The sequence below is a fragment of the Trichechus manatus genome, unplaced genomic scaffold, assembly GCF_000243295.1.
Source record: "Trichechus manatus latirostris isolate Lorelei unplaced genomic scaffold, TriManLat1.0 scaffold00207, whole genome shotgun sequence".
NCBI lineage: Eukaryota > Metazoa > Chordata > Mammalia > Sirenia > Trichechidae > Trichechus > Trichechus manatus.
This window is the reverse complement of record NW_004444143.1, coordinates 1,192,196-1,213,679: the sequence shown is the minus strand read 5'-3', so window position 1 is coordinate 1,213,679 and position 21,484 is coordinate 1,192,196. Positions and strand designations below refer to the sequence as shown.

General features: G+C 58.3%; 2 protein-coding genes across 2 annotated transcripts in view; one reads left to right on the top strand and one right to left on the bottom strand.

Moving 5' to 3' along the window:
• NPHS1 (NPHS1 adhesion molecule, nephrin) overlaps positions 1 to 8,950 on the bottom strand; it is a 17,900-nt gene extending 8,950 nt beyond the window's left edge. Inside the window, exons 1-20 of the mRNA XM_004388183.1 lie at positions 8,857 to 8,950; positions 8,562 to 8,777; positions 8,367 to 8,489; positions 8,094 to 8,222; positions 7,472 to 7,553; positions 6,983 to 7,086; positions 6,667 to 6,794; positions 6,415 to 6,586; positions 6,071 to 6,228; positions 5,630 to 5,774; positions 5,402 to 5,526; positions 4,113 to 4,299; positions 3,787 to 3,916; positions 3,490 to 3,662; positions 2,727 to 2,867; positions 2,507 to 2,647; positions 1,840 to 1,961; positions 766 to 937; positions 533 to 689; positions 287 to 438 (exon numbers count right to left, since the gene is read on the bottom strand). Coding sequence (XP_004388240.1) covers positions 287 to 438; positions 533 to 689; positions 766 to 937; positions 1,840 to 1,961; positions 2,507 to 2,647; positions 2,727 to 2,867; positions 3,490 to 3,662; positions 3,787 to 3,916; positions 4,113 to 4,299; positions 5,402 to 5,526; positions 5,630 to 5,774; positions 6,071 to 6,228; positions 6,415 to 6,586; positions 6,667 to 6,794; positions 6,983 to 7,086; positions 7,472 to 7,553; positions 8,094 to 8,222; positions 8,367 to 8,489; positions 8,562 to 8,777; positions 8,857 to 8,950 — 2,851 coding nt within the window. The remainder of the gene's footprint in view (positions 1 to 286; positions 439 to 532; positions 690 to 765; positions 938 to 1,839; positions 1,962 to 2,506; positions 2,648 to 2,726; positions 2,868 to 3,489; positions 3,663 to 3,786; positions 3,917 to 4,112; positions 4,300 to 5,401; positions 5,527 to 5,629; positions 5,775 to 6,070; positions 6,229 to 6,414; positions 6,587 to 6,666; positions 6,795 to 6,982; positions 7,087 to 7,471; positions 7,554 to 8,093; positions 8,223 to 8,366; positions 8,490 to 8,561; positions 8,778 to 8,856) is intronic.
• A 294-nt stretch (positions 8,951 to 9,244) lies between these two features.
• KIRREL2 (kirre like nephrin family adhesion molecule 2) lies at positions 9,245 to 20,837 on the top strand. Its single transcript, XM_023742303.1, has 18 exons — positions 9,245 to 9,447; positions 11,608 to 11,854; positions 12,284 to 12,462; positions 12,695 to 12,747; positions 13,011 to 13,160; positions 13,767 to 13,916; positions 14,065 to 14,225; positions 14,764 to 14,914; positions 15,201 to 15,306; positions 15,424 to 15,572; positions 16,037 to 16,164; positions 16,240 to 16,372; positions 16,655 to 16,755; positions 16,921 to 17,140; positions 17,608 to 17,718; positions 17,982 to 18,082; positions 18,422 to 18,487; positions 20,502 to 20,837. Exons 1-18 carry the CDS (start codon positions 9,245 to 9,247, stop codon positions 20,835 to 20,837), a joined length of 2,745 nt encoding a protein of 914 aa, XP_023598071.1.
• The last annotated feature ends 647 nt before the right edge of the window (positions 20,838 to 21,484 follow it).

Genomic DNA, 21,484 nt, shown 5'->3' with positions numbered 1-21,484 from the left:
TTAAGACATTTTGATTTGGATTTTTGGCCCTTGGGACCGAAAACCTCCGGACTACTACAGTCTTAAAATTGTGTGTTTTCTGCTATTTCATTGCCATTTTCTTTTGTTGTAGGTTACCCTGAAGATCCAGACTCCTTAGGGGCTTTCAGGGCAGGTAAAAACTCCATCCTCATGCAAAAATGCTTCTTGGGTTTCTGGAACACTGCCAGTTTGAGGCCATCTAGGGACTTGGGGGTTGTCTCACGGAGCATCCCCTTAGCACCCCCGCAACCTCCTCCCACCATACTGATGCTGACGAGTTGAATATTGGTGTGGTCCGAGCCAAGGGGGTTGGTGGCTGTGCATGTGAAGAGGGCGTAATCCTGGGCTGCAGACACGTTGGCAATGGTCAGGAGGCTGCTGTGGATCCCACCCTGGTGGTATGTGTGCTCCATGTACCTAGAGAGGAGATGAGGCAGGGACTCATGGAGGGGAACTGTGGCTGGGTGACCAGGGTTGGGGCTGGAGTGCTGCCTGGCTAGCCTGGGCTCACCTGGGATCCTGGAGGTCCAGCGGGACCCCATTTTTGGTCCAAGTGAAGACAATATTGGGGACACCTCGGGCACGGCAGTGTAAGGTAGCAGAACTGGTGCTGTCTCCAGCTGCAGCCACCTTGCCTAGGGGAGTGGGGTGCTCCACCTGGGGGGCAACTGGGATGGGTTGGGGGGATCAAAACAAGGAATGTGGAAGGACATGAGGGCTTCAAGTTCAGTGAATGTTACCCACATCTGACAACAAGACGGACCAGCCCTCGGGCTGGAGGTGCCACCCCATTGTCCACAATGCACTGGTATGCGCCAGCTTGTTCCAGTTTGGCATGGTGGATCCTCAGACACCCTGTGGACCCCTTTGACGTTTTCTCCATGTCGTCCATGCTGTGGTCCTCTTCCTCTTCCCCCTGGAGGTCCAAGACTCAGGCGTTGGCCCCTACAGTCAGGCCCCAGCACCAGCATCCCCAGAACTGTCTAGCATGGCTCCTTCTCAGAAAAAAATTACCCAGCACAAAGCTAGTGAAGAAAAAATTCCCCCTGTCATCCACCCACGCATCCATCTATCCAACCATTCATGCATGGATCCATCCATTCATCCACCAATCCAGCCAACCACTCAACCACCAATTTATCCAACTATTCATGCTTGGAATCATCCATCCACCCTTCCATCCATTCATTCACTCATGCATTAATCCAACCATTTGCCTTCTTTCTTTCCACCCATCTATCCACCATTCCAGCTCTCCAGCTATCCACTCATCCACCCTATTCATTTATACATACACACACCCATAAGTACATGTATCTGTTCATCCATTCATTCTGCTTCCCATTTATCCATCTCTCCACTGACCTACGCACCCATCCATCCATCCACTCAATGCATCCATTCATTCATTCATCATCTTTCCACAGACATCTTTCCACTGATGGTGCATCCACCCATCCATTGATCTACCCTTTCATCTAATCTATCTATCCACTCATCTCTCTCGTACAGTCATTTAGCCACTCATCCACTCAACTAATTATCCATTCATTCACTTGTCCTTCTGTCCATTTTTCCATCCACCCACTCATTTCCCCATCCTGCAGTGAGCTCATCCACCCATCTGTCAACCCATGTATCCATCCATCCATCCATCCATTCATCCAAACTGCCACTCATCCACCCATCCATCTGCCATTGTACAAACAATTATTGTTGGAGCATGCTCCCACAGATGTGGCCCCCACTCTCAAGGAGTTCACAGTCAAGACCATGTCCCCAGTCCCCGCCTCCATTCACCAAAGGCTGGATCCTCACCAGCTTCTCCCAACTGAACATCCCTGGGAGGATGGGATTGGCGTCAACAGTGCAGACTATTTCTACTGAACCCCCGACATCCACCTCAGTGGGATCCTGAAGGGTGCGGATGATGGGAGCATCTGGGGAGAGGCAGGGGCTTGGGGAAGTCACTTGGACCCAGACAGGCTGTGGTGGGAAAGGGCCCCAGGTAGGAGAGGTGTCTTAGAGATACCCAGGGAAGTAGTGGGTGTGGACACAGTCTGCCCCTTATCAGGAGCACTTGGAGGAGGGTTCTCAGGGTTGGTGAAGCTGTCCCCAACCTCTGCCATGCCTCAGTGGTACTTAGAGTAAGTCAGAAGGACTTCCAGAATTGTGTGGTGGTGGGACTTCCCCCAGTGGGCTTGGCTTTCTAACGGGAGTAGCTCCCATGTAGGCGGACCCCCGCTAGGCGAGATTACACGTTGGGTCTCCCTAGCTAGCAGGGATTCCACAGTGGGCGTGGTTCCATCAGGGCCTGAGCTTCCAGAGTGGGAGGGGTTCCCGAGTGTAGATATCCCTGCGTGGGCTGAGCTTCCACAAGGAGAAGACTTCGCAGTGGGTAAGGTTCCCTGGGCGGGGCATGGTTTCCATGGAGGACAGGGCTCCCACAGCCCACCTGCTTGCTAGGGTGGTAGGGGGAGCTCACAGTGCACGTCCAGACGCACAAGCACCTCCGCGGTGCCCTCGGAGTTCTGGCAGTGCAGTTGATAGAGGCCGTCGTCGGCGCGGGTCACATTCCACAGCTGCAGAGCCCCGCCGGACAGGATGCGATGCCGGGGGCCGCCAGCTGGGGGAGGCCCGAGTGAGGCGCCTGCTAGGCCCTGCGTCCCTGGGCCTGCACCTGTTTCCACGCCCACTCCGCGCACCTGGGCTGAGGCGGTAGCCGCGGAAAGTCCAGTTGAAGGCCTCCGGCGCGGGATTGGCAGACAAGGTCACCGGCAGCAAAGCCTCGCGCTGCTCCTCCGCAGTCACCACGAGAACCTGCTCGCCCAGAAACTCCGGAGGGTCTACGGAGGGGGCGCCCCCGGGAGTCAAGATTGTTGTTAAGGTTAGGGTCAGGCATGGATTCGAGGTCAGGCACGGGTTCAAGGGTTAAAGTTGGGGTCACCATTAGGTTTAAGTTCAGAGCTGAGCTCAGGAGTAAAGCGGAAGATGGAGATTAAACCAAAAACCAAACCCGCTGCCGTCGAGGTGTTTCCGACCCTACAGGACAGAGTCGAACGGCCCCATAGGGTTTCCAAGGAGCGGCTGGTGGATTCAAACTGCCGAACCTCTTGGTTAGCAGCCGTAGGTCTTAACCACGGCGCCACCAGGGTTTCCAAGATAGAGATTAGGATCCATTTAAGAAAAAGTTAGGGGCCAGGGTCAGGTTTAAGGATGGAATGAGGGGTCAAGGACAGTCAGGGGTTAGGATGGGGGTCATGCTCAGGGATTAGGATAGAGGACAAAGGCAAGATATGGGGGTCAGGAGAGCAGCGGGATGGGAGTTGGTGCGGGGCCAGGAGTCAGGATGAAGCTCGGAAGAAGTTCAGGATGGGGTAAAGGACAGTATCAAAGTGAGGACATGGGTAGGATAGGGTCAGCCACGGGGCGAGGGGGCCAAGAGGGGCTCCAGGCCAGCGCACATACACAGCACGTTGAGGCGGTAGAAGGCGCTCACGGTTTCGCGGAGCTCGGCGCTGTGGGCGCGGCAAGTCACGCGGTGGCTGTGGTCGCGGGATGACACTCGCAGAACGACGGTCCTGGCCGCGGCAAAGCCTCTGTACGGGGCGCTCCGGGGCCGCGCGGCCAAGCCTTCCAGGCTGTGGACCCGGCAGTGGGTAGGATCCAGGTGGGACCAGAACCAGAAGCGGGAGGGGTACTGGGCAGCATTGCATGTGGGGCGGGGGCGGGGCCGATATGGGGAAGGGCCGCTCGCGCCCTCACCTCTCCCCCTCCTTGTCCCAAGACAGGTTGACCGCGGGATTGCTGCTGACGCTGACGCACGTCAGGTTTACCACGTCCCCGGGGCGCAGGGCCGATGTGTTGGCCAGGATCGTCACGTTAGTTGGGGGAACTTCGAGGGCCGGTCGGGGGGAGCGAGGCTCAGAGATGAAGACGAGGGCGGCCTGCTTCCGCCCCTCCCTGGCCCCTGGCCCGGCCCAGCCCGCGTCCCCTGAGGTCTGGCCCCAACCGGGGCTCCGCCGCACCCCCTGAGCCCCACCTGGTCCCCGCCAAGCCTTCCCACCGGCCCCGGCTGTACGCGCCCTTACATTGCACCAGGAGCTGCGTGGACGCGCTGAGCTGGCCCGCCTTGCACGTGAACTTGGCCTGATTGTCGGACGGACCGGTGACCAGCACCAGCTCGCGGGAGAAGGTGTTCCCCGACTTCTCCAGACTTCCCAGCTGCACCCGCCGCGGCTCCTGGGGCGGCCGCGGCTCGGTCACCGGGCGCAAGTCCTGAGGGGCCGGGACTGGCTGGAAGACGGCCCCAGACCTGCGCCTCCCCACCAGCCCTGACACGCCCCCCTTGGATTGACCACTGCCGGCCCAGGCAAGGCCTTTATGCCCGGGAGGAAAAGGCGCCCCCACGGGCGGGCACACCGCTAGGATAGAGGAGCCCACCGCCCCCTAGTCTCCCACCTACCCTGAGTTCCTGTGCTGTCTGATCCTGTCCACTGGAGGCCTGCAATTTTTGGCGCCCCCTGTGCACCCTCAGCGCCACTCATTGGTCCCTCAAATCTGTTCCTGTTACAAGCATTTACCGAACACCATGTGCCAGGAAACTCCCGGCGATTCCCAAGCTTCACCCAGAATTTCTTCATTTTTTTCCACTCTTGGTTCTGTTTCTTAGAATTCCCACTTTCCCCAAATACTTCCCTTGACCTTTCCTTTAATTCCATAGATTTCGAAATCCTTCCTCAATATTCTCTTATTATCTTAGTCTTTTACCCAAATCCAGTCCAAATTACTGGCATTTTCCCAGGATTCATCAAATTAAAATGGAATTCCATTGTTACTCCTATAATTCCTAGTCTTTCCACTAGCCCTTTAAATTCCCAGACTTTTCCCAGAATTTCATCAGAATTTTTTTTAATTTCAATGAAATTTCATTTTCTTAACCCAAATTCCAAGAATTCAATTTAATATTAATGGGTCAATGTTTTATGGAATTACTAGCCTTTCCCTTGAATTCGTAACCCTTGACCTGAGTGATTATTGTCCTTTATCTTGGAATTCTTAGTCATTCCCTAGAATTCCTGCCATTTCACCTGAATGCCAGAATTTCCTTTGATTTTAATGGAATTCATTGCCTTTTCTCTAGAACTCCCAATCTTGACCCAGAATCCCTTCTTTTTTCCTAGAATTCTAGCTATTTGCCCAGGACTCTATTTAATTCTCATGGCATCTTGTGTCTTCCAACTCCCTGCCAAACCTCAGAATTTCCAGTATTTTTCAAGAAATCCAGGCTTTCCCGAGTCTCCAAGACTCTAGAGCAGAGAAGGGGCCTCCCCCTTTTCCCACAGTACTAACCACCCCATATCCCTTGCTTGGCACCAACCTTGAACCAGGTGAGAGAGGGTTCTGGGTTGCCCCCAATGGCCAAACAAACCAGCCTCACCCGAGTCCCAGCCCGGAGCTGCTGCTTTTCTGGGGGCCCCTCAATCCACAACTTCTGAGCAGGATCTGGGGGAGAGGGCCAGGAAGGATGGTTTTTCTCTTTGGGCTGGGGCCTGGGAGAGGGGTCTCTGAGGCCTAGGAGCATCCTGGGATGGGATAGAGGCCTCACATTTCACATTCAGGGTGAGAGACTTCTTGAAGGTCTCCTTGGTGAAGGCCTCACTGAAGGCCTCACATGTGATGGTCAGGCCGTTGTCCTCTCTCCGCGCCAGAAACGTCAGGTTGGACATGGAGATGTGGCCGCCATGCAGGCCCTGTCAGGGAGCAAGCTGCAGACTTGGGGACTAGGGCACCCCCATCAATGGTACCAGAGGCTTGAGTCCACCCCACACCCCAACAGGGACACACGAGGCATCCCCACCCCCTTCTATCAGGCACAGAAGTCACCCGCAGTCCATTCTACCCCAGCACTGAGGCCTCCGGGCCTTCAGTCCTTGACTCTCAGATCTAGGAGTCATGCCTGCCGTCAGCAGCCTCCTCCCTCAGGACCCAAGAGTTCAGGTCCTCACTGGCCCCCTTCCTCAGACTCCAGACCCCGGCCCCGCCTCACATCCATGACTGTCTCCTCTGTGGGAAGCAGCTGCCTCCAGCCCAGCCACCATCTCAGCAGGACCCGTGGGCGACTGGACTTGCTGATGCAGGAGAGTGTCATGTTCTTGTTCTCAGACTGGGATACAGATCCCAGGATGGTAATGGCACTGGGGGGGACTGCAGGGACAGATGGTCAGAGGGGACACGATGGGCTGGGCTGGATTCCTCACAGATGAGCCCAGACAGACAGGGGACTGGACAGATAATGAGGGTTTGAGGGTCAGATAGGCATGATTTGGGGGCACAAACAGATAGTTCTCTGGGGCACGGACTGACAGACAGGCAGCTGGGGCCAGGACTCACAGGTGACCTGTAACGTGACCCCACGTTCCTGGGTTCCTGTGGACACACTGTTGTGGGCCTCACAGCTGAGTCGTGCTCCCTGGTCCTCCCGCCGCACGGTCATCACCAGCACGCTGCGGGCCACTGCCTGGGCATGCTCTGTGCCCCACGCTGTGGACACGGGCTGGCCATTCTGGGGACAGGGACAGTCATGGTCAGGACTAGCTCCTGACGCTTGCCCTCCCCCACCCCCACGCCTGCCTCTGCCTTCACCTTCAGCCACTGCAGTGTGGCCAGCGGATTCCCGCCTCGGGCCACGCATGGCAGTTCCAAGCTCTGCCCTGCTCGCACGTGCCCTTCTTCCAGGCCTGGCCACTCAATGACAGGGGTTCCTGGGGGGACTGAGGCGCGGCTGTCATTCAGCGGGTCCAGGGACTCCATCCAGCCTTTCTGCACCCCACACCCTGCCTCTGAACCTCCATGTCTCTCCTTTAAGTGTCTGAATTTTCCACCTTCCCTGTGCTCCCCCAGAAGCCCCAGTCCCTGCTCCCCATCCCCATGCCCACAGCTGGCTCAATTCCGCACTCACACAGAACGTTCATGGTGACTGAGACCCTGATGGGCGTGTCCAAGGCTGGGCTGGACCCCTCGCAGACCAGCAACTGCCCATTGTCCGAACTCTGGGGTGTCACCCTGGGGCGGGAAGTTGTGGTGCAGGGGTCAGAGTCATCATCTGAAATTTGGGGAGTCAGGGTGGAGAAGTGGGGATCCCAGATCCCCACACCTGGTCTAAGTCTCCATGCTGACTTTCTCTGGGATCTGACATTCCCATGGGAGAGATTTGGAGGATTGGCAATGAGAATGGGAGACCCAGGGCCCATACCTAGCCAAAATCTTTGTACTTGATAGCTTGGGAAGTGGGGTACCCATGAAGATATTCTGGAGGGTCAGGATGAAGAATTGGGTCCCAGATATCTGTATGTGACTCAAGTTTCCATGCTTGAATCCCTGGGGTATGGGGTTCTTATGGGGAAATCTGGGGATTTGGGTTGGGAGGAGGGTGCCCCAGCTGCCACACCTGGCTGTGGCCTCAGTGGTGAAGAGTTTCTCCTGGGATCCCGCATTCACGTTGGCAGAGACACTGGAAATCGTTTGTCCACCTTGGGGCAACAGGAGGGCTGAAGGGGTACTGGGTTCCCCACAAGGAAGATCCTGGGGAGCCCAATCTGAAAGCCTTTGGGGTGGACGTGATGCCTCCTGCCTGGTCTGGAGATCAAGGATCTGGTGCACCAACTCCGTTCCCTCTGCACACCCTGAATGCCGGAGTCCTCAGAGTATGTCCTGGCTGGCTCTCCCTCTCCTCACTCCCCAGTGGGTCACCTCACCACCCCCATCACCTCAGTTTCCCATTTCTGCGTTGACAATACCAATATCTCTGCCCCAGCTTGGTCTCTCCCTTGAGTCCCAGGCTAGGGGGTCCTGTGATCCCCTGGATACCTCCCCCTGAATATCCCCCAGGCGCCCCCCCACCCATCAGGTCCCACACTAGCCTCAGTGTACCCTGAAGCCTGCCTCTCCTCCTGGTCCCCGTCTCAAGGATGGTATATTTTCCGGGGCCCCTAGGAAGGCAGTGGGCAGGAACACATCCTCTTCCCACTTGGGGGCTTCATACTGCTCCCCCCCAGTTTACCCACACTCACTCTGGAGGAAGGTGATGTCAGGTGCTGGCTTTGCATCCCCAGTCACACAGCTAACAGTGTACTCCTGCCCAGCTACCCAGGTAACCGAGCTCCCTGCCTCGGGGGTCATCCGAAGCACCTTGGGGGGCACTGTGAGAAAGGGCCAGTTGTCACTGAGGAGGAAGTGATGATTTGGGCTTTGAGGCCCCTTGCTCGTGAAATGAGTCTTGTACCCAGGGTGCTGGGTGGGAAGAGGGCTTGGACTCCGGGGTCCTGGGGATCTCTCACTCATACCCAAGACAGAGAGGATCACTCTGGGAGACACAAGTGCGGGGCCCGTCTCCGAGCGGCTGACCTGGCACTCATACTCGGCGTCATCACTGAGGTCACAGGCTGTGATGTGCAGGTAGAATTCACCTGCGGGTGGGGCCGAAGGTCAGGGTCACAGCCTCCGTGGGCGGCTCGGGGGCTCAGGCTCTGCTTTCTTACCTCGAGCAGGGTCCCCCTGCAGGTGGTACCGTGGGAAGCTGGGGATCCTGGGGTCAGGGCCTAGAAGAAGTCCATCTTTGGCCCACTGCACTGTGCTGCCAGGGGCAGTGACCCCGCACCGCAGCTCAGCTGTGGCCCCCTCCAAGACCGTCACGTTTTCAGGCAGGGCCCAGAAGTCTCGGGGGACCGAAGCAGGAATCCGCAACTGAGCCAGGCCTGGGGATACAGGGCGGTCAGTAGAAGAGGGCAGGGGGCCTGGCCGGGGAACCGGGTGGGAAATGAGGGTCGCACTCACCTGTGGCCAGCAGCCCCGTGAGCAGCAGGGCAGTGCAGAGAAGAGTTCTCAGGGCACGGGGTGCCGGCCCAGGCTCTCTGCCGGGGGCTCCCATGGCGCTCATTGCCCGCCTCCTGTGTCCGCCTCTGTCTTTCTCTGGGCTGTCTCTCCGCGTCTCTTTCTTCTTTCTTTTTGTCTCTCTCTCTCTCTCTTTCTGTTTTCTTTCCTTCCTGTGTCTCTTTGTCTCTGTCTCTCTCCCCCCTCTCTCTTTCCCTCTCCCCCCCCCGTCTCTCTCTCTCTCTCTCTCCCCCGCTTTCTTCTCTCCTACCACCCCCCCACCCCTCCTCTCCTTCTCTCGCTGCTCACAGCCTCTCAAGGAGGATGCGCTGCTCAGGGTCCTGCAGGCCCCATGAGCCCCGGAGACAACGAGGCCGGTGTGAGCAGTGGCAGAGGTGGGCCCTGTTCTCCGACCGAGCCTGAGCGTGTCTGCATCCTGCCACCTCCCCCAGGTGCCCTCACGGGTCTCCAGCTGTGGTCCTCTGCCCAGCAGGCTCCTCCCAGCCCAGCTGGAGCACGAAATCCCCCGTCAGCACATGCCAGCCACATTCCTCGGTGCCTCCCCAGCCCCTGTGAACCCAGGGGCCCGGCTTGTGCTTGATACGGAGTGGGGGTGAGGAGATTGGCAGGTCAGACCAGGGCAGCCCCAGCCCACCATGGGGAGCAGAGAGCTGGGTCCAGCGTGGGAGGTCAGACCCCCCAGCTCTTCCCTGCCCTGGCAGGTGACCTGGGTAAGCCCCTTGCCTCCCTGAGTAGACGTCACCCCCTCCTTCAGTGACGTCAGGGATCTCTGCCGGGGAGTGTGCAAGACAGTGCGTGAGAGTCTGGAGTGTGTGTGCCTGTGTGCGAGGGTGTGCAAGCAAGTGTGGGCACGTGTGTGAGGGCCGGGCGGGTGACCATGAATGTGGTTCGTGAAAGCGTGTGGCAAGCACGTGGGGGTGAGTGTCTAAGTGTGCAGGTGGGCGTGGGGCCGCCAGCGTGGTGGGGAGTGAAAGGCAGGGCCCTAGACCACCAGCTCCAAGTGTGGCTGCTGTGTGGCAAGGGTCGCACAAGCCCTCGTTCATGTGGCTTCCCTGCGCCTGTGTGAATTTCCCACTGTCTCTGCGTCGGTCTCGCTCCCTCTCTCCTCTGCTCCGTCTTTCTCTCTGGCCATCCGCGTCTCAGCGTCTTTGTTTCTGTCCCCTCTTATCAGGAGCTCAACACTTCTTCAGCCTTTAATTCTTTCACTGTTTCTTTGTACGTTTCTCTCTATCTGCCTCTCCGTGTCTCTGTTTTTCTGTCTTTCTGTCTTTCTGTCTCTGTCCTCATCTCTATCCGCCCCCCCACCCCCCGTGTCTCTCAGCCCCCAGGAGCTCAATAAATATTTATTCTCAGTCAACCTTTCTTCTCTTCCTCTCTCTGTCTCTGAGTCATCCTGAGCGTCACATCCTCAGATTTTAGAACCATATGCTGGTTGGCCTGCCCGCTCCACTCCAGCATGAAATACACACTCTCATGGGATAACCTTCTCCTGCCTGCTGATCTCCTGTGGGAATTGAAAGGCTCGTTCCCCACCCCTTCATGGTCCCCTGCTCCCCAGTCTGGTCCTCCTCCAGGAATAGGATGAGGCATCTGGCCTGAGCCCATGGCCCCATATACACGGTGTTCCCTTTAATCTTTCTTCTCCCCTTCCCTGTTCTCTCTCCCAGCCGCCTCCCATGCCCCCTGGGGACCGGGCTGAATGCAGAGCTGGGGGGGTGGTCTGTCATAGTGGTCCTCACCAGATGGTGTCCCTGGGGGCCGGGCCATAAGGCTGTTAGATGCAGCGACCTTTAATTAGCACATACCTTCTACCCTCCACTAGGCTGTTTTCCTTCCCTGGGTGCTCCTGGGATCTCAGGCTCTCTCTCTTTCCATGCTTGTGGCCCCAGGGAGCCAGGAAGGGGAACCAATATCGGGTGTCTGGAAAAACAGCCTTACCACCTGACTTCCTTCCCAGGACTCAGGAGTCTCTGCCCCAAGCCCAGCCTATTTCAAAATCCAGCTGCTGAATCCCCAACACAGAAGCCAGGAATTGAGGCCACCAGACCTGGGAGTCTGAGCCCCCAGGACACTTTCGCCTCAGACTCAGGCGTCCAGGCCCCCAGCCCCTTCTCGCCCAGGACCCAGGAGGTCAGGCCTCCAGCCCCCTGCCCCCCAGGATTTAGGACAGATGTTCACTGTCTGCTGATTTTCAAATCCTCCTGGGCCTGTGTGGGGGTGGGAGACAGATTGGTGGTTAAATCCACCGACTCTAAGACTTCAGACCAGATTTTCTGACCCTGTCATCCTCTCCCGGAGCCCTGATGGGACGGTGGTTAACAACGTGGCTGCTAACCACAAGGTCGGCAGTTCGTATCCACCAGCTGCTCCTTGGAAACCCCGTGGAGGCAGTTTCTACTCTGTCCTGTAGGGTCCCTATGAGTCGGAATCGACTGATGGCAATGGGTTTGTTAGTTTTTTTTTTTTTTTTTTGGTCATCCTCCCCCAACCACACCATGCTGCAGGCAGGGGCCCTAGGAGTCTAGTTCCCACCCCCTCAGAAACCCAGAGTTCAGGCCACAGAGTCTTGCCGGCAGAAGTCTTAGAATCCCAGAGCTTAGACTCCTGGGCGGACAATCTCTAGTCATTCAGGGACGCAAGAATCTGAGCCCAGGAGCAACCAGGAACCTGAATGTGGACCCCTAGTCCCTACAGGCCCGGGACCGTCAGACCCGGGACCCCAGACCCCCAGCACTCCCCTCTGTCTGCTGCGGGCATCCACCTGTCCGGCCAGCTGCGCAGCGCACAGGCGGCTCGCAGCGTGGGAACGCCCCAGCTGGGCTGCAGGAGCTGTCAGGACAAGCTGCGCGGTTCCCAGCCTCTCTGCCCGCCACAGCCCAGGCACCGCCACCTCCCAGCCGTCGCCCGGCAACCCGCAACCGCGGCCGAGGGGCCCGGCAGAGTGAGGAGAGGGGCAGGGCCCAGACTGAGGGGTCCTGGGAAAGGATGGGCCGGGAGCCTGGATTCCTGGGTCTTGGTGCGTGATGTAGTTGGCAGAGGGAACAAGGCGGGCAGAGGAATACTTTGGGGAGGGATTTTGAAGCAAGAGAAGCTGAGTCCCCCCTTCTCCGAGGTCTCAGTTGCCCCCCAAGATCCCCAGTGTCCTCTTCCTGACCCGCCGGCCCAGGGGAGTCCCGGCCCCGCCTCCCCAGGGCTCGGAAACTGGCGAGGCGCTGGGGACTCCATTTATAGCTGCGTTTCCACTCAGCGCAGTCCCTCCGGGAGCTGGGCTGAGCAAGTTTCTTCCACTCTCTGCTGTCTCTCCTCCTCACCGCGTCCCCCGCAGGGCGCAGGTGTTCAGTCTCAGCAGGGTCCGCTTCCTTCCACCCAGGTGTTCCTGCTCCCAGACTCCAATTGGGCTGGGGTACCGCCCGCCCCGGGAGCCGGGGCCAGCGTGCCCCCATTCATCCGCGCCTTGGCTGAGGGGTTCCTCAAAGGGAAAGGTCGGGTCTCCGAGGGGGCGGGCCGGGGTTGGCCGGGGCGGGGCGAGCGGCGGCGGGCCCTCCCCGGGTAGCACCCAGGCTGAGCGCGCGGAACTCGCCGGCGATTCAGCTTCGGAGGCTGCGGATGAGCAGACTTGGAGGAAGTCCAGGCCGGGACTGGGGGTTCCTAGCTTGAGGCGAAGGGTCAGGCGGGAAGGGGCCCCGGGCTAGGGAGGTGAGAGGTGAACTCCCGAAGAAGGAGTTGGCAGGGAAGCCAGCGCAACAGCACGTCTCCTGAATCTTGGGGGATACACACTCAGGATGCTGGCCTCCGCCCTCCTTGTCCTCCTCCTCTGCTTCAGGGGGCGCGCAGGTACCGCTGCGGGGAGCCGATGAAAAGGGGGAGGATCGTGCACTGGCTGTGGCTTTACTAAGGAGGAGCGGGTTGGGGGCCCGGACTCCTGGGTCTGCGGAAGGAGAATTCGGGGGCCCGGGCTTCTAGGTCTGAGGAAAGAGGGACTTGGGGTTGAACTCCCGGGTCCTGGAGGAAGAAGATCTGGTACCGGACTCCTGGGCCTTGAAGGAGAGAGCCCTTGAATGCGCTGAGCTAGGCTCTGCTGTCTTGCACCCTCCTAGACCCGTTGCCCCATTTCCTGCAACAGCCCGAGGACCTGGTGGTGCTGCTGGGGGACGAGGCCCGACTGCCCTGCGCCCTGGGCGCATACAAGGGGCTGGTTCAGTGGACCAAGGATGGACTGGCTCTAGGGGGTGAGAGGGACCTGCCAGGTGAGGCTGTTGGCTCTACCCAGGGAGATGCTCCAGGGCGGGAGTGCTGGGCTTGGATTGCACCTGAATATTTGGACTTGTTCAAACTTGTTCAAGTTTGGGGGGTTGATGGGCTCAGGTAAACAAATTTGGAGGTCCTGGTTTTTTAAGCTTCTTCTTTGGGGGTGGACCAGAGGGTTGGGGTTTTTTAATTTTTATTGTAAAGTATTACATGCATGCAGAAAAGTGCATAAAACATCAGTGCACGATTTGCCAAGTAATCATAAAGTGGACACCCATTTAACCAATACCCAGGTCCACTGCCAGCTCCCCAGAGGCCTTATTCCCTTCCCTGTCATAACCCTCTCCCTCCTCCTCCCCTTGGAGGTAACATCTAACCTGACTTTTGCGGTAATCATTTTTTTCTTGCTTTCCTGCCTGGCTTACCACCCCCGAGTTTTCCGTAACTGGATTGGGAAGGGGTTAGAGTCTCTGGGCCTATCACGCACTTTAGTGGTGCGTTACTGTGGGATGGCTGGTCAGTTTTCTGGTGTGGGGTACGTGGGCATGGAGGCTCGGGGTCAGGAGCCCAGAACCATGGCGTGACTGCCTCTTTCCTGACTCCAGGGTGGTCCCGGTACTGGATCTCGGGGAACACAGCCCGCGGCCAGCACGACCTGCACATTAGGCCCGTGGAGCCGGAGGATGAGGCCCTGTACGAGTGTCAGGCCACACAGGCAGGCCTGCGCTCTCGCCCGGCCCAGCTGCACATCCTGGGTGAGGACCCATCCCGCTTGTCCTCAGGGAACTCCGGCTGGCTGGGAGTTTCAGAGTCCAGGGAACCCAAGGGGGGTGGTCGGTTAGAAATGGGAAGGTCAGGGTCTCTGGGCCCAGGATCAGTTCTGATCCCCCATCTACCCTGCAGTGCCCCCAGAAGCTCCCCAGGTGCTGGGCGGCCCTGCTGTGTCTCTGGTTGCTGGGGTTCCTGCGAATCTGACCTGTCGGAGCCGTGGGGATGCCCGCCCCACCCCCGAGCTGCTATGGTTCCGAGATGGGGTCCAGCTGGATGGGGCCACCTTCCGTCAGGTCAGGTTCAAGTCCTTGGGCTAACCTTTGCTTAATCAGAGAATCTTGGGGTCCACTCTGACCTCAGGCTCAGTCAGAGGAGAAAAGGGTATGGGAAGGCAGGATTCAAAGCTTAGGACCCTTGGTATGTGGTTAAAGGTAAAGACTCTAGGACTAGACTGCCTGGGTTCAAACCCTGGTTCAGTCAATCACCCGTTGATTGATTTTGAGTAAGTTACTTAACCTCTCTGTGCCTCGGTTTCCTTATCTGTAAAATGGAGATAATAGCAGTATGCACCTTATAGGGTAATTGTGAGGATTAAACAAAGTAATACTTACAACAAGAGCCCTGGTGGTGCAGTGGTTAAAGCACTCGGCGGCTAGCCAAAAGTTCAGCAGTTGGAACCCACCAGCCACTCCGTGGGAGAAAGATGTGGCAGTCTGCTCCAAAGAGATTTACAGCCTTGGGAAGCCTACGGGGTTGCTCTGCGTCGGGATCGACTTGACTGCAGTGGATATATAAGGGGTAGGTGAAGTTGTTATTATCCTTTACCTCCAGACTCTGCTGAAGGAAGGGACCACTGGGCCAGTGGAGAGCACTTTATCCCTGACCCCTTCCAGCCACGATGATGGAGCCATCTTGGTCTGCAGGGCCCGGAGTCAGGCTCTGCCCACAGGGAGAGACACAGCTATCACGCTGAGCCTACAGTGTGAGTGCAGTTGGGTGCTGAGCCCTAAGCCTGAGGTCCCTGGGGAAAGAGGGGACTGTGGACCTGGGGTCCCTAGGGGAAGATGAAGCTGGGGCCTGGACTTCTAGGTCTGAGAGGGCAGGTGGTGACTGAGGGTCTGCACGCCGGAGTCCCTGGGGGAATAGCAACTGAAGGCCCAGACTCCTGCAGTGTCTGAAACAGGAGGGGCTTGAGACTGGACTGCTCCTCCCTCAATGGAGGTGTTCCAGGTCCTCGCCCACGCTGACCATTGTCTCACACACCACAGACCCCCCAGTGGTGACTCTGTCCGCAGCACCCCAGACTGTACAGGAAGGAGAAAAGGTCACGTTCCTGTGCCAGGCCATGGCCCAGCCTCCCGTCACTGGCTACAGGTGAGGATCACCTCTGCCCAGCCCAGAGCACAGACTTGGGTAGGCCTGGGACAGGGGCCTAGGGAGGGCTGGCGCGGGGGAGCGGGGACAACACTCACAGCCCCAGCACCTCCGCAGGTGGGCAAAGGGGGGCTCCCCGGTGCTTGGGGCCCGCGGGCCAAGACTGGAGGTCGTGGCAGACGCCTCATTCCTGACTGAGCCGGTGTCCTGCGAGGTCAGCAACGCAGTGGGCAGCGCCAACCGCAGCACCGCGCTGGATGTGCTATGTGAGCGGGGAGCGAGGTCGTGGGTGTGACCAACGTAGGGGGGCGGGCCCAAATGGGCTGGGGGCTAGAGCGGGCGTGGCTGCAAGCGGCTGTGCAGAGAAAGGCTAGAAGGTGAGGCTGGAACTAGGATGCGGGTCACGGCCGTAGTGGGGCAGGGGCGGGGCAAGGGTGGGGCAGGGCGTGGACAATTAATGCGCGGAGTATAGGAACCCTGGTGGCGCAGTGGTTAAGAGCTTGGCTGCTAACCAAAAGGTCGGCATTTCGAATCCCCCAGCCGCTCCTGGGAAACCCTATGGGGCAGTCCTACTCTGTCCTAATAGGGTCGCTATCAGTCGGAATCCACTCGACGGCAACGAGTTTATTGTGGACCTGGGGCCTATACTTGGGCCCTCGCGGGTGTAGTGTTTCTGAGGGGCTGGGGTGGCATCCTTCCCGGGCCATGACTCCACCTCTCCCTCCTCCAGTCGGGCCGATTCTACAGGCAAAGCCGAAACCCACGTGGGTGGACGTCGGGGAAGACGCCTCCTTCAGCTGTGGCTGGCGTGGGAACCCGCCCCCACGGGTGACCTGGACCCGCCGCGGGGGGGCGCAGGTGAGGCGCCATCTGGGCCTGGTGCCCGGGGCTTCTTTCCAAGGCCCCGCCCCTGACTCCTCCTCCCCGCGCCAGGTGCTGGGCTCCGGGCCCACGCTGCGCCTTCGGTCCGTGGGGTCGGAGGATGCAGGCGACTACGTGTGCAGGGCTGAGCCGGCGACTTCGGGCTTGGGGGGCGGTGCCGCGGAAGCGAGGCTGACGGTGAACGGTGAGAAAATTGGGCTTCCTAGAGGAGGAGGCCTCCAGGGGAAGGGGTCCGCTGAGGAGGGGAGCCTACTGGATGGGCGTGGCCTTGAGCGGAGCTGACAGACGGCGGGGCCTGGGGGTGGGGGCCCCACCTAGGGCAGGCTAGCCTTTGAGGGGATCCGAGTTTGTTGGGGGTAGTGGCCTGGCTGGGTGTGGTTAGTGGAGAGGTTGGCCCGGCCTTATCGGGAACAAGGTTTGGGGAGGGCAGGACCTCTGCTCTGATTGGTCCACAATCTTCCCGCAGCTCCCCCAGTAGTAACCGCTCTGCGCCCTCCGCCCGCTTTCCTGAGGGGCCCTGCCCGCCTCCAGTGTCTGGTGTTCGCCTCCCCTTCCCCAGAAGCCGTGGTAAGCAACTGTTCCCATCTACCACGACCCACCCAGCTGCGATCCCAGACCTCCCACCCGGACCCCCAAAAGTGCTGTGACCATGTCCGATTTTGCCGACACCCCTCTTCCCTCTTCCCCCGACTCCTCTGTCTCCTCGGCGACCTCCCTCGTTTGTGCCCCCAGGTCTGGTCTTGGGATGAGGGCATTCTGGCGGCCGGGTCGCGGGGCCGGTTCCTGGTGGAGACGTTCCCAGCCCCGGAGGGCCTCGGGGGACAGGGCCCGGGCCTGATCTCCGTGCTCCACATTGCGGGGACCCAGGAGTCCGATTTTAGCCGGAGTTTCAACTGCAGTGCCCGGAACCGGCTGGGTGAGGGAGGCACCCAGGTCAGCCTGGGCCGGAGAGGTGAGAGACCCCAGATCTGGCGAGGATTTCCAAACCGAGGACTGTCCAGCCTCAAGTATAGAGACCCCATACCTCGGGAGCCTCAAAACTATCGGTCTCTTGATCCGGAGAGCCCAAAACGATGAATTCCCTCAAACACGGGATCCCAAACTGAGAGATCTCTCACACCTAGAGGCCTCAGAAAAGGGAACCTCCAAATATGGAGAATTGCGAAGTAAAAGCCCCTCAAACTAAGACTTTGTAAAGCCAGTCTAAACTCAGGGGTACTCTGAAACTCTGGAAACCGAAATTCATGAGCCGTTAAACCCAGGGGCCAAAAGCTACGGGAGTGCAAACCTTGGGAATCTTCCAGGTTGGAGACCTTCTGAATCCCAGGGAGCCTAAACCCAAGCTCTGAGCCCCTACTCCCCTGTTCCTCCTGAGTCCCCTGCGCCGTCCCCTCAGGACGCCCCCTCTTCTCCCTGCAGTCCTGCTGCCCACCGTGCGGATCATTGCGGGGGTTGCCGCGGCGGCCACGACTCTCCTCATGGTCATCACTGGGGTGGCCCTCTGCTGCTGGCGCCATGGCAAGGGTCAGTGTCCAAGCCCCGCCCCACGCCCTGCCCGCTGGGTCGGCCGCGCCTCGGGACTTGGCCCCAGTCCCGCCTCTCTCGCCCCGCCCAGCTCTGGTTCCTCCCTCAAGGCCTACCGCCGTCCTCCCGGGGTCACACGCCTCGCCCTCCCGGGCCAGGATTCCCATTGGTTCCCAGACTCCCGGCTTGGCCCGCCCCAGTCCTCTCTCTTCCCTCTCACTGGTCCCGCCCTATGGCTGACCTCCGCGCTTCGCTGTCCCCGGCCGCAGCTTCCCTCTCCAAGCAAGGGAACCTGGTGGGAATCCCAGGCAGCAGCGACGGCGCCAGTTCTCGGGGCCCAGAGGAAGAGATGGCCAGCGGCGAGGACCGGGTAGGATGCCGGGCAGACGCAACCATGCTTCCGGACCTAGTAATGACTCAGTCCTAACAGTTCGCCCAGTCCCAACCAGGCCCCGATCTCAGATAGGGTTCCAGTCCAACAGTGACCCCAGACCCAATGTCCCCCAAGTCTGTATATGCCCCTGACCCAGTTATTTCCCAGATCTAATATGCCCACCAGGACTCCCTTGTCCCGACCTCAGACTCCGGCTCCTAGATGCACTTAGGCTCTCTGGCCTGGCCTCCACCCACTGGCTGAGAGCCTGTGGGGTCTGGCACTGGGGCAGGGTAATCCTCTGACTACTCCCTCTTACTAACCACCCAACCCCAGGGCCCCATGGTGCACACGGACCACAGTGACCCGGGTCTGGATGAGGAGGGGGCTCTGGAGACCAAGGTGAGTGTTGAGAGGGGAGGGGCTCCCTTCATTGTGTCTAACTCTCTCCCTGCTTCCGTCCCCTCCTCTTCTGTTCTGTCGCTGCCTCTCCCCCCTCCTCCTGCCTCCTGAGCCTTTTCCCCCACCTCCACAGCCTCAGTTTGTATATCTGACTATGTCCACATATCTGTCCCGCCTCTGGCCTCTCTCTTGAGCCCTAGACCAGGGGTCAGTCCGCCTGTGTTTGTACATCCGACTATGTTTCACAGTCAGGCCTCAAGCCTCCTGGTTGTCCTCCCTCCCTCCCCCTCCCCCTGGCATCAACACTGGTCTTACACGCATTGGATCCCATACTGGCCTGATTATCCCGAAAGCTGCCCCTCATCTGGGGGCCATGTCAGGGCAGCCCCACCAACCCCATTCCCCAGTCCGGAGTCCTCGTTCTCCTATGCACCTAAAACCAAAAAAAAAAAATAAAAGAAGAAGAAGAAGAAAAGAAAAAACCAAACCTGTTGCCGTTGAGCCTATTCCAACTCATAGTGACCCTCTAGGACAGAGGAGAACTGCTCCATAGCGTTTCCAAGGAGTGGCTGGTGGATTCGAACTGCCAGCCTTTTGGTTAGCAGCCCTATCTCTTAACCACTGTGCCTCCAGGGCTCCCCTATGCACCTAAAAGCCAAAAAACCAAATCCATTGCCATCAAGTCAATTTCAACTCATAGTGACCCTGTAGGATAGAGAAGAACTGCCCCATCGGGTTTCCAAGGAGCAGCTGCTGGGTTCAAACTGCCAACCTTTTGGTTAGCAGCCATATCTCTTAACCACTGTGCCACCAGGGCTCCCCTATGCACCCAGCACATGCTGTTCTCTTGACCTGAAACACTCCCACTTTCCCAAAGCTACTTGATTCCTCCCTCATTCCTTTGGTCTCAGCTGAGACACTTCTTGTCCTAGGAAGCCCATGCTTTCCCCATCCCAGCCCTGGTCATCCTGCCTGTTTGCCCCTCACAGCCATGGCCACGCTGTCCTCAGTTTCCCCATCCATTCCCAGTCACCGCACCTGAGCTCTGCCCATCACAGTGTGATCACTCTGTGTTGCTCCCGTCACTGTCACGATCAGTGCTGAAGGGTCCTCCACAACAGCTACGGCTACTCTGCTTTTGATTTCCCCATCGTAGCCCTGACCCCTCTGGGCTCTGTCTGCTCATTTGTCATTTCCGCTTTGGCCATGGGATCTCCATGGGGATGGAGCCCAAGTCTATCCTAGTGACAGATGTCTCCAGCAGGACCATAAGGCGTAACAGTCAAAGCTTAGGGGCTGTTAACCAGCAAACCAGTTGTCTTCAGGTTGCCTCTGACTCATGACGCCCCTGTGTGTGTCAGAGTAGAACCGTGTGTGCTCCGTAGGGTTCCTGATGGCTGACATTTTCAGAAGTAGATTGCCAGGCCTTTTTTTCGAAGTGCCTCTGGGTGGACAGAGCCCTGGTGGCACGGTGGTTAAGAGCTACAGCTGCTAACCAGAAGGTCAGCAGTTTGAACCCACCAACCGCTCCTTGGAAACCCTATGGGGTAGTTCTCTGCTCTGTCCTATAGGGTCGCTGTGAGTCAGAATCGACTCGATGGCAATGGGTTCTGGGTGGACTTGAACCTCCAACCTTTTGGTTAGCAACTGAGCATGTTAATCACCCAGGGACTCCCGAGGGGCTATTAGGCAGATGAATGAATGAGGCCTCTGTCTCAGTCTTTCTCTTATTCTCTCTGCATCTCCTTGCATACGGTCACCCCTCAGCGAGCCTGTATCCCCGTGTCTGTCTGGTTCTGTTTCCGTCTCTGCCTGTCTCCTGTCACTGTTTTTCTGTCTCACTTTGTCTCTCTGCCAGTCTGTGTGTCTGTCTCTGTCTCTGGGCCTCTGCCTCTCCTGTTTCTGTCCTTTTATCTCTCTCTAGGTTGGGCTCTATCTCAGTGTTTCTCCCCATCAGTGACCCTCACCCTTCTGTACCCACACATTTCTTACCAAGTCCCATCTGTCCCCACAGGACCCAACCAACGGTTACTACAAGGTCCGAGGGGTCAGCGTAAGCCTGAGCCTTGGTGAAGCCCCTGGAGGAGGTCTCTTTCTGCCACCCACCTCTCCCCTTGGACCCCCCACAACCCCCACCTTCTATGACTTCAGCCCACACCTGGGCGTGGTTCCTCCCTGTAGACTGTACAGAGCCCGGGCGGGCTATCTCACCACACCCCATCCTCGAGCTTTCACCAGCTATGTAAAACCCACATCCTTTGGACCCCCAGACCTTGCCCCTGGGACTCCGCCCTTCCCATATGCTGCCTTCCCCACACGCAGCCACCCCCGCCTCCAGACTCATGTGTGACATCTCTCTGACTGAAGTGTCCTGGGATCCTCAACTTGCCATAATGGATTATCCCGACTTCTGAGGAACTGGGACAAGCTGGCAACCTTATGCCTCCAAACTGAACATTGTGGGGAGGGACAGATCATTACAGTTGTGTAGGTCACTAGTATAGAATCAGCTCAGCCAAAGAGGATGCCCCAAGTGGAAATAAGATGACCACTCTGCCCACCTCTTCCCCATGTGTAAAAGAGATTCAGGATGGCAGATGGTCCCTTTGCAGAGGGATGGGGACAGAGGGTGATGGGAGTTAGGGGCTGGGATGGAGGTTGTCCCTGACCACTGGAAAAAAAAAAGATATTTCAAGATGACCATCTATACCGAGAACAAATGTAACAGTGGGGAGATGAAAGTGGGGGATAAGACAGGCCGCCCCCGTCCTCGCTCTCCTTGTGGCCTGCTTGGCCAACAGAAGTGCAGCCAAGGGGGTTGTTCGTTCACTCCCTGAAACTCCAGATGGTCGCCATCTTGATTCCTCTACCTTCCTTAAAGGCCCAGCAAGACGCGGACCTAAAGAGTGGGGATAGGGTGAGAACTGTCCTGCGGGGGATAGGGGGGTGGTTAAGGTGATGAAGGGGAATCTGGGGATGAGAATATTTATGTTTAAT